This window comes from Oryza sativa, chromosome 4, assembly GCF_034140825.1.
Source record: "Oryza sativa Japonica Group chromosome 4, ASM3414082v1".
NCBI lineage: Eukaryota > Viridiplantae > Streptophyta > Magnoliopsida > Poales > Poaceae > Oryza > Oryza sativa.
The window spans coordinates 34,691,076-34,700,973 of NC_089038.1; the positions used below are offsets into that span (position 1 = coordinate 34,691,076).

At 56.1% G+C, this 9,898-nt stretch overlaps 2 protein-coding genes across 2 annotated transcripts; one reads left to right on the top strand and one right to left on the bottom strand.

Moving 5' to 3' along the window:
• The first annotated feature begins 344 nt into the window (after positions 1–344).
• LOC4337350 (uncharacterized protein At4g06744) lies at positions 345–2,353 on the top strand. Its single transcript, XM_066310174.1, has one exon. The coding sequence runs from the start codon at positions 428–430 to the stop codon at positions 1,868–1,870; it is 1,443 nt and encodes a 480-aa protein (XP_066166271.1). The 5' UTR covers positions 345–427; the 3' UTR covers positions 1,871–2,353.
• On the bottom strand, positions 2,095–5,541 carry LOC4337351 (oryzain beta chain-like). The gene is made up of 5 exons (NM_001402455.1): positions 4,951–5,541; positions 3,583–3,821; positions 3,346–3,486; positions 2,802–3,269; positions 2,095–2,491 (listed from the first exon to the last, which is right to left on the bottom strand). Exons 1-5 carry the CDS (start codon positions 5,435–5,437, stop codon positions 2,426–2,428), a joined length of 1,401 nt encoding a protein of 466 aa, NP_001389384.1. The 5' UTR covers positions 5,438–5,541; the 3' UTR covers positions 2,095–2,425.
• Between the last annotated feature and the right edge of the window lie 4,357 nt (positions 5,542–9,898).

The window sequence follows — 9,898 nt, forward strand, 5'->3', positions numbered from 1 at the left end:
CTAAATTTTTTACCACCTCCGTCCCAAAATAAGTGCAACCATAGATATCCGTGTCCAGCGTTTTGACTGTCCGTCTTATTTGAAAAAATTATAAAAAAAATAAAAATATTAGTCACGCATAAAGTACTATTCATGTATTATCATCTAATAACAATAAAAATACTAGTCATAATTGTTTTTCAAATAAGACGAACGGTCAAACGTTGAGCATGAACGGTGTTAAAACTGCACTTATTTTGGGAGTGACATGTAAAAACGAGATGATATCCCCTTAAAAAATGAATATAGTTTTTCCCATAAAGCACGCTCCACTTGTGCTGATCCATTCCATGTCAATGGAGTTCATGGAGCCATGGACCCATCTCCTCCTCCTCCTCCTTAAAACTCGTCTTCCCCCCCACGTCTCACCACCATCTAACGTGCGTCCATGGCGGCGGCTTCAGGCCATAATGCGCGCCTGCTTGCGCTCGCGCTCGCGCTCCTGCTCGCCGCGCTGCACCTGCACGGCGTGGTGTGTGACCCCAGCCATACTCACTTCGCCATGGTGTCGCGCAATGCGCCGTCGTGGAGGCCCGATCGCGGTGGACAAGGGAAGGTATCGGCGCCGTCGCTGGATACGTGTGGCTGCGGGCCGGCGCCGGCGCCGGCGGACCCCCTGAAGGCGGCGTCGCTGGATAAGTGTGGCTGCCCGCCGGCGCCGGCGCCGTCGCCGGAGGACTTCCTGAACGAGAACCTGCAGGCGCTGTACCCGGTGATCCAGGCGTTCAAGGCGACCATCACCAGCGACCCGCGCGGCGTGACGGCGTCGTGGGTCGGCCCCAACCTCTGCGACAGCTACTTCGGCGGCGACATGTACAAGGGCTTCTACTGCGAGCACCCGCCGGCGCCGCCGGGTGCAACGACGCCGAAGGACAACACCACGCTCACCATCGCGTCCATCGACTTCAACGGCTACGGCCTCGGCGCGCCCAGCCTCTCCGGCTTCGTCGACGCGTTCCCGGACCTAGCGCTCTTCCACGCCAACTCCAACAACTTCTCCGGCGAGGTCCCCGACCTCACCGGCCTCCCGTACTTCTACGAGCTCGACCTCTCCAACAACAACTTCTCCGGCGCGTTCCCGGCCACCGTCGTCCCGCTCGGCCGCCTCCTCTTCCTCGACCTCCGCTTCAACCGCTTCGTCGGCACGGTGCCGCCGCCGGTGTTCGACCTCACCGTCGTCGCGCTCTTCCTCAACAACAACGGCTTCTACGGCAACATCCCGGACAACTTCGGGAGCACCACGGCGGAGTACCTGGTGGTGGCCAACAACCAGTTCACCGGCCCGATCCCGCGCTCCATCTACAACACGTCGGCGAACCTCTCCGAGGTGCTCTTCCTCAACAACCACCTCTCGGGATGCCTCCCCTACGAGATCGGATTGGTGGAGGGGCTCACCGTGTTCGACGCCGGCGGCAACGACATCACCGGACCCATCCCGCTCTCCCTCGGCTGCCTGGGGCTCGTCGAGGAGCTCAACCTCGCCGGGAACCAGCTGTACGGCCACATCCCCGACGTGCTCTGCGCGCTGGCCAAGACCGGGAAGCTGCAGAACCTCTCCCTCTCCGACAACTACTTCCACTCCGTCGGCCGCCGCCATTGCCTCGAGCTCGTCCGGAGCAAGGTGCTCGACGTGCGCCTCAACTGCATCCCCAACTTCCCCCACCAGCGGCCGGCGCTCGAGTGCGCCCGCTTCTACGCCGACCCGCCGCAGCACTGCCCCTTCGTGCCGCACATCCCCTGCGACCTGCCGGGCTTCAGGCCGCCGGCGGCGGCGTTGCCTTCGGCTGTGGCAGCTGAAGAAGGCGGCGGCGGCGGAGGTGGTGGCAACTGAACTGATCAGCGATCACCAACTTTGTCAGCGTTTTGTCGTTCAGATCGCATGATTCCAAACTTTGTAACTGTTGGTCAATAAACGGAAAACGGCCTACCAATTTGTGCCGCAAATCTCAGCCTGACGCATTGCTGACAACAATCTGATATCACATCGCAATAAGAGGGAAGGATGCAAACACGAACATTCTTGCATCCTTCCATTGTATCCTTACAAGTAATCAGTGTTCTGAAATTCACTGATCAGATGTACTAGTTGTAGCTATATTTCGACAGAAGTGAATAATGAGAATTTGGAACGGTAAAACAGGATCTTCGTTAATGTATTCTTGAGATGATAAATTATATAGAGTACAAATTGGAGAAGATAAATAAGAGTACAAATTGGATCGAGCTATGTACACAGATCACTGTAAGATAAAAGGCAGGCAGTAGAGTAAATAAGCTGTCCCCTCAAAATGCGACAACGATATATGGAGGCACGGAAGCAGAAATTTCAGAAAGGCTCCACGCTGCCTCATCCCCTCTCCTCGCCGATTACATGTTATCGATGAGCTCATGCGGTGTTCAGCTTAGCGAGCGTGCGCTTCAAAGCCTTCACGCTCAATGGGCTGTTCTTGCTCTGCACAATTCCAACAAAAGGAAGGTCAGTTCGTACGTTCAAATATCTTGCACAATTCCAACAGAAGAAAGGTCAGTTAGTGCATTACAGTTATCTGAACTATCTTTGGAGCCAAAGCAACCTTAATGTCTAGTTTTTTCAGAAAAAGCATGATGACAAATATTTGCTGAGTTCAGATCATGAAAGCCTCGTGCCTTTTCAAAACCGTATAGCTTGTCGGAGCAGAATACTATGATGAAAACAATCTTTGGAATAGAATGTAGGCAGTATAAAGTTGCAGTAAGAACGAACAAGAAAGCGAGGAGATTACCGCTGAGCAGGTTCCAGCCCGGGTGTTGCAGACAGGGTAGTCAGGCGGGCAGCAGCTGGCATGATCCTTGCAGCAGGTTGCACCTTCAACTGGGCAACAGCCCCAAACCAAGCAGAGATTCCTGAAGCCGAATGCGCAGCAGCAGGTGCTGCCCGCTGGGCAAGAGAAGTTATCATCGCAGACATGGTCAGGGGCGGATGGGGGAGGTGGTGTTGGAGGAGTTGGAGGAGTCGGAGATGGCTTGGGTGGGTTTGCTCCGCTCTTGGTAGGGTATGATGCCATCATGGCAATGCCACACTTCCCCGTGGTCACATTGATATTGCGCTCCATGCGAACGTATCCAGACTCACCCCACTTCGGGCCCCAAGAGTTGCGGACAATCCAGTAGTCTTTGCCATTGTCAGTGCCATAACCGACGGCAACCACACCATGGTCAAGGCTTGTGCCACACCTACCGCTGAAGACGCCCTGTAATGTAAAAATCAATAGTTGTTACGACCAAAACCTCCTATATGCATGGGGTGATATCTGCAAGTTCATTTACCGAATGATAGAGCTGGAACTCGCGGCCACCAGCCTCAATAGCAACACTGACTGGTTGGTGAGCAACCGCCTTCTGAAGTGATTTCTCATCATTTTGAGGTACATCCTCAAAGCCATCGATGCTCACAACCTTAGCATTTTCCTAAAACAATGCACCCGTTGAAACATTAGCGATTTGCATAATGTGGGAACTGAAAGATGAATGTATGAAGTTATTCATCAGAAAATAAGTTAATACCCTGTTGATGTCACACTTGCCATCTACAGCTTTGTAAGGATAGTCATCTTCAGTATCAATGCCTCCATTCTTAATGATGAAGTCAAAGGCATCATCCATGAGCCCACCGTTGCAGCCACTGTTCTGTCCATTGGTTGAGCATTCTACAAGTTCTTGTTCCGACAATGTGATCATCTCACCAGTAACAAGTTGGTTGATGCTTTCTACTGTGCTTACTGCGGAGAAGGCCCAGCAGCTTCCTGCATCCCACCATTCAAGACCAAAGATGTCAGTAACCATCAAAATAACTAGTGTCATCCAAGAGAGCAACAACTGCAATCATACCGCAAGCAACCAATTGTAATATGAGGCAAGAACCCTAAACTGTTTAATTGTATCAATATTATCAAGATCAAGATGGATAGTAAGATATTTGCAGACATTTGTTTCACCCCTGTTTTTACCCACAAAAGCAGTTTGAAGACACCTGTAGGCTAATATCAGCAAACAGCTCCCAGCACAGGATAAAAAGTTTGCTCGACTGAACACGAAAGGTTGATAAGGTGTGATATCCCTTAAAAGTCTTAAAGGCCCAAAATAGTTGCAATGCAAAGCAACATCATCAAATCGGTTTAATGTCTTAGTAGTTGGTTACAGGGTCACCTTGTCCAAAGTATTTGACTGATAGATGCACCGAAAAAGACCTTTAAAAATATAAAGACAAAAGCAGCACAACCACAGAAACGGCAGTCCTAAAATCAGGAAAAAACAAGCTAAGCTAAACTACAATCCTGGAAACAAGGAAACCACACTGAGCAAGTCAGCCCCAACCAACGGCGGGCTTTGAATCTGTTCAAGTCCACACCGCTGTCACTGCACGATTCACAAGTCACAGCCGTTGCCAACTCCAGAAGCAAAGAACGAAGAGAACAAATACCTTACACAGTTAACCCAATGAGAGGATTTTCCAAGAATACATCCTGCATCCACTACGTAATAAATCCTTACCATAGAATTCCAAACAATTATTCGGTCCAGTAAATTATCATCGTATTAAAAGAACAATAACTCTGTCATTAAATCAGATATGCTCATTCAGGGGGGAAAGTCAGCTTTAGCTAGAAAAATGACCCATCTTTTCTAGAGACTAGACGGTGTGTGACTATATAATCATAATCTACTATTATATTATGTATATATCAGAAGGAAATCTGCACTGTTTTGCAAGTAGGGGCAAAAGATTACTAGCTGTGAACCTGAATTAACTGTTGTGAAATTGCCCTACTTAGATCCGAGATTAGCGTGACAAATAGATAATCGCATCTAAGCTTTCAATGGTAAATAATCGCACAAGGGAGATGAGATGAGGAAAGAGAAGAAATTCCTTACCGCATTGGCCCTGGTTCTTGACGGGGGCGACGGCGCCCTTCTCCCTCCAGTCGACGGACTCCGGCAGCTCCTCCACCCCGTCGTGGCGGTACCTCTCCCCGGCGGCGCGGCTCCTCTCGGCGACCTTGGCGCCGAGGAAGGTCGCGCGGAACTCCTCGTTGGTGAGATCGGCGAAGCGGTTCATCCCGAGGCGGAACCCGCCGCGCTCGTCGGCGCGGGCGTTGTGGGCGTCGACGAACTTGAGGTTGTCCCAGAACACGAGGAACCGGCGCTCGTGCTCGCCGCCGAGCGCGTTGGGCGAGCCGCCGCCGTTCTCGGCGAGCCAGAGGTCGTACGCGGCGCGCGCCTCGGCCTCCGTGGGCCCCTCCTCCAGCCCCCGCGCCCCGTGCTCCGCGTTGTAGGAGATGATCGACATGTCCGGCGCCGCGGTGGCCGCGCCGACGATGAGCAGCAGCAGGAACGCGGCGGCGGCGGCGCGGGCGGCCATGGCGGCGACGTGGAGACGAGCGTCTCTCTCCAACCTCTTCGCTTTCCTCCTCTTTTCTTTTCCTCCTTTTTTTTTCCTTCTTCGTTGGGTTTGTGGTTTTTTGGGCTTGATAGGCTCGATGCGGGTGGGATTTATAGGCGGCGGATGCGTGTTTGGGTCGGCGACTGGAAGAGGAGTTTGGGTTTGGGAATTGGGATGGGATGAGGTGAGGGATCCAACGCCGCTAACTAACAATTCTGATCTGAATTAGGTTGCTAATCGTAACAATTCCTATCTTAATTAGGAGCGAAACAGGGTGGATATTCTCCCCCGAATAAAAAATTTTCCATGGCGAAGTCGATCGGGTAAAAAATTAGGAACCGAATCCTCAAGTAATTAGTACTATAATCTAGCTCGTGGTAACTGGTAAGACACCTCATCGGTGTCGACCAAATCCGTTGGATCGTAAATAAACAAGGCAGATTTTCCCCCCCCCCTCCCTTTCTCATCGGGTAATTTAGAACTGACGGAGCGTGGGGCTCCTCACCGGGAGACCGCGCAGGCCCCCCTTTGCCAGTTCGGCCGGGGGCCCTGGGTGAGGTTCTAAGCTCCCAATCTGTGGAAGGTTCGCAAGAGCGGAAACACACAAGACACGGGCGATGTATACAGGTTCGGGCCGCTGAGAAGCGTAATACCCTACTCCTGTGTTTTGGTGGATTCGCGTATGAAGAAGCTACAAAGTGCCAGTCAGCCCCCGATTCTTCTGGGATTGCTTTCTCCTCTCCTTTCTAAGTGGGCAAGGTCCTCCTTTTATATCCCAAGGGGATCCCACATGCACCATCTCTCCCTCCCTTTCTTTCAACTTGACTTCTCTTCATTAATGGACGGAGATTTGTATCGCTGCCATCCGAATCACCTTCTGACGGGACGGCCCATACCTACCTCCACTTTCACCGGAAGCAGGCGCGACGTGGGAGATGGCTGTCTGCTGACGACATGACCATTGTCAGACCGGTCACCAATCGGTCATTCTTGTCCATCACGTGTCAGTTTAACAATCTGCATGTTCGCCCTTCTTCATACAACATCTTGCCTGTAATGGTTAGGATGAAGCCTGGTATATATCTGACCGGAACCAACGTGTCATCTCCAGGAGGTAACACGCCGGCTCCGGCTAGGGACGAGTGCTTGGAGGCTCTCGTCCTGACTGGACGGGGCGAGGCGTGCGTCAGACCGCCTGTCGCCACCTAACCCACGATCTGACCGGTCTGTGACTGGTCACAGACCGGATAAACGAGCGCGCTGCACCGTATTACACGCGGCGTGACGCGTTCGTCCAAACCGCAATAAATGCGGTTAGGTGAGCGCCGCTGTGCTCACCTAACCCATACACGCGGCGCAAAATCCACAAGGGGTCGGGGCGCCCCAGCCCTCGGGGCCAAGGCGGGAGCGGTCCGACCCCCTCGGGGAGACAAAGAGGAGGGCGAACACACCACCCTCGGGCCCGACCCCCCCCCCCCCCGGTGGGTGCCAGGCCACGTGGGCGATTGTGTCTGCCTCAAGCCTCTAGTCACGATACTCCCGGTCCCATGTCATCGACAGTAGCCCCCGGCGTTATGCCGGGGCGATTACCCTCCTCGAGGGAAGCGGTCGGGCGTGACGCCACTTCCTAAGGCCTGGTGACAGGTGGGACCGGTCTCCACAGTTGGGCAGAAACCCATCAGTCGCAAATCACGCACATCGGCAACGGTTACTCGGCTGTCAATAATGAACGGTCTCTTCAAGACTGCCACATTACTCGAGTAACGTGTGAATCGGGACGTGCCGGTTCGTTTTGCCTGGAGATATGGTGATGGCGCTTCGGTCGGCGAGCGTAATTAACGCGCGCACGAGATGTTCCATCTCGACTGCCACAGCCGCATATCCACCTCATGCACCGTAAACGGGCGAATGGGATTAGTGGAAGAGTGGGCGCGAGAAACGAGGGGGCAAGATAGTGGGCGCGAGAAACGAGGAGCCGGGCACAGCGTTGGCAAGGGTATAAAGTTGCCGAGGAAGAGATTTGCTTCCTTTCTTTCGCCATTATTCCCCTTGTCTTCGCCGCTTGCGCCCTAACTCCTTGTTTCCTGTGCCCTACCTCCGCCACACGCGCTCGCTCTCAAACATCTCTTCTTCCGGCGTCATGGCACGGGGCTCCGCTCCGCTTGACGGTAGCGTGCTGCCGCCTTCCCGCATCGTGAGCGAGAGACAGGCCGGGCTGCTGCGCCGCTTCATGCCGGAATCTGCGACCGGCCGGGAGATAGTCTCGCTGGGCGAAGGATGCCCGGCGCCACGCTACCCGGGGCGGTCCGTCTTCTTCCTCCCTTTTGCTATGGCAGGGCTGGTTCCGCCATTTTCTTCTTTCTTCGTGGATGTTCTGGAGTTTTACGATCTCCAGATGGCGCACCTCACCCCCAACGCGGTAATGACATTGGCCATCTTCGCGCACTTGTGCGAGATGTTCATCGGGGTGCGCCCATCCCTTCGGCTGTTCCGGTGGTTCTTCACCGTACAGCCGGTTTCGCCGCCGTCGGTGGTTGGTGGTTGCTACTTCCAGCCGCGGGGGCCGGTGCTGAACCGCTACATTCCCTGCGTCCTCCGCAAGAAGTGGGATGACTGGAAGAGCGACTGGTTCTACACCCCCCTCGCCGACGAATCGCGCCTCCGACTCCCAAGCCAGCCTCCAGCGCAGGCCTCCAACTGGCGGGCGCCGGTAGATCTGGGAGATGGCTACGACGCCGTCCTCGACCGCCTGGCGGGCCTGCGATCTCAGGGGCTCACAGGGGCCATGGTGTTCGGCGACTATCTTCGTCGCCGGATCGCGCCACTCCAGCGGCGCGCCCGGGGCGCCTGGGAGTACACCGGGTCCGAGGACTGTATGAGGACCCACCAGGGGGTCCGATGGGACTGGGCTCCTGAGGACTTCAAGATAGTGGTCCAACGGGTGCTGAATCTCAGCTCCGTGGAGGCATCCCTCGTTCCTCAAGGAGTCCTCCCCCTCTGCAGTGATCCAGACCGTGCCTCCATCTTGACCATCATGCAGGCGGTCGGGGCATCGGAGGAGCGGGCTCCTCGAGGCCACGATGGCGCGGTCGGGAGCCGCAGGGGGGAACGATCTACCCCGGGAGGGGGTCGTGCTTCTGGGCCTCGCGACGGGGGCCCGGGGAGCGGCCACCCTGCCGACGCCCGGGGGAAGAGGAAGCAGGAAGGAACCCCTCCCTCATCTCCTCCCCGAGGGGGCGGGGCGGCGCGTGCCAGCAGCAGGCGCCCGGAGGGGGCCACGCCGACGTCGCAGCCCGAGGGGGAGCGGAAGAAGAAACGGCCCCGCAAGATGAGGGGGACAGAACCATCCCGGGGAAACCTTATTTCCCCTCCAAGGTGGTCGTTTAACCGACCCCCTCGCAGGTTCGTCCCACGCCCATCATGGCCGTATTCATTCCTTTAACGCGAGTTTTCACTCATCCATCTTGTTTTGTCTTCTGGTCTTTCTTCTGTTTCAGCGAGATCCCGTCGCGTCCCTCCCGCCATTCCAAGTCCGGCCAGTCTGAGTCCGAGGACCCGGCGTCCACAGAGGCCCGGAGGCGGGAATCTGACCGGCGAGAAGCCGCAGACCGCCTTCGGGAAGCCGAGGAGGCCGCTCGGGAGGCCGCCCTGGCTCGCCAGACCGAGGAAGCCGTTCGGGAGGAGGCCGGACTCCGCCAGGCCGAAGCGACGACATCCTCTGAGGCGACCCGTGAAACTGACCGGCAAGAGGCCGCGGATCGCCTTCGAGAAGCCGAGGAAGCTGTTCAGGTGGCCGTCCAAGCTCGCCTAGCTGAAGAAGCCGCTCGGGAAGAGGTCAGACTTCACCAGGCCGAGGCGGCGACGACTTCCGAGGCAGCTTGCGACGAGGCCGCGGGCGCATCGCTTGGGCCCAATTCCTCGGGCGACGCCCAGGATAAGCTAGGTCCGGGGGATATCCCTGAGTCCGGCACGTCCATTGGCGGGCCGAGCCGCGCGGCATCCTCACCGAGACGGCTCTTCCCCACGCCTTCTGCTGCTCCACTGAGCGCAGAACCCCTTCTGCGGGCCTTGGCCGTCGCAAACACGACGGTGTTGGACGGGTTAAGTGCCCAAGTGGAGGCCCTGCAAGCAGAGCGGGCGGAGCTCGACGCCGCATGGGTGCGTGTCGAAGAGGGGCGACGCTCGGTGGAGGCCATGGTGGAAGTGGGTCGCAAGGCACACCGTCGGCACGTCTCAGAGCTCGAAGCCCGTCGGAAGGTGCTGGAGGAGATCGCCAAGGAGGTGGAGGAGGAGCGGGGGGCTGCCCTCATCGCCACCACTGTGATGAACGAGGCGCAGGACTCCCTCCGCCTTCAATACGGGAGCTGGGAGGCGGAGCTAGAGAAAAAACTCGATGCCGCCCAGGGGGTCCTTGACGCTGCCGCTGCCCGAGAACGGCGG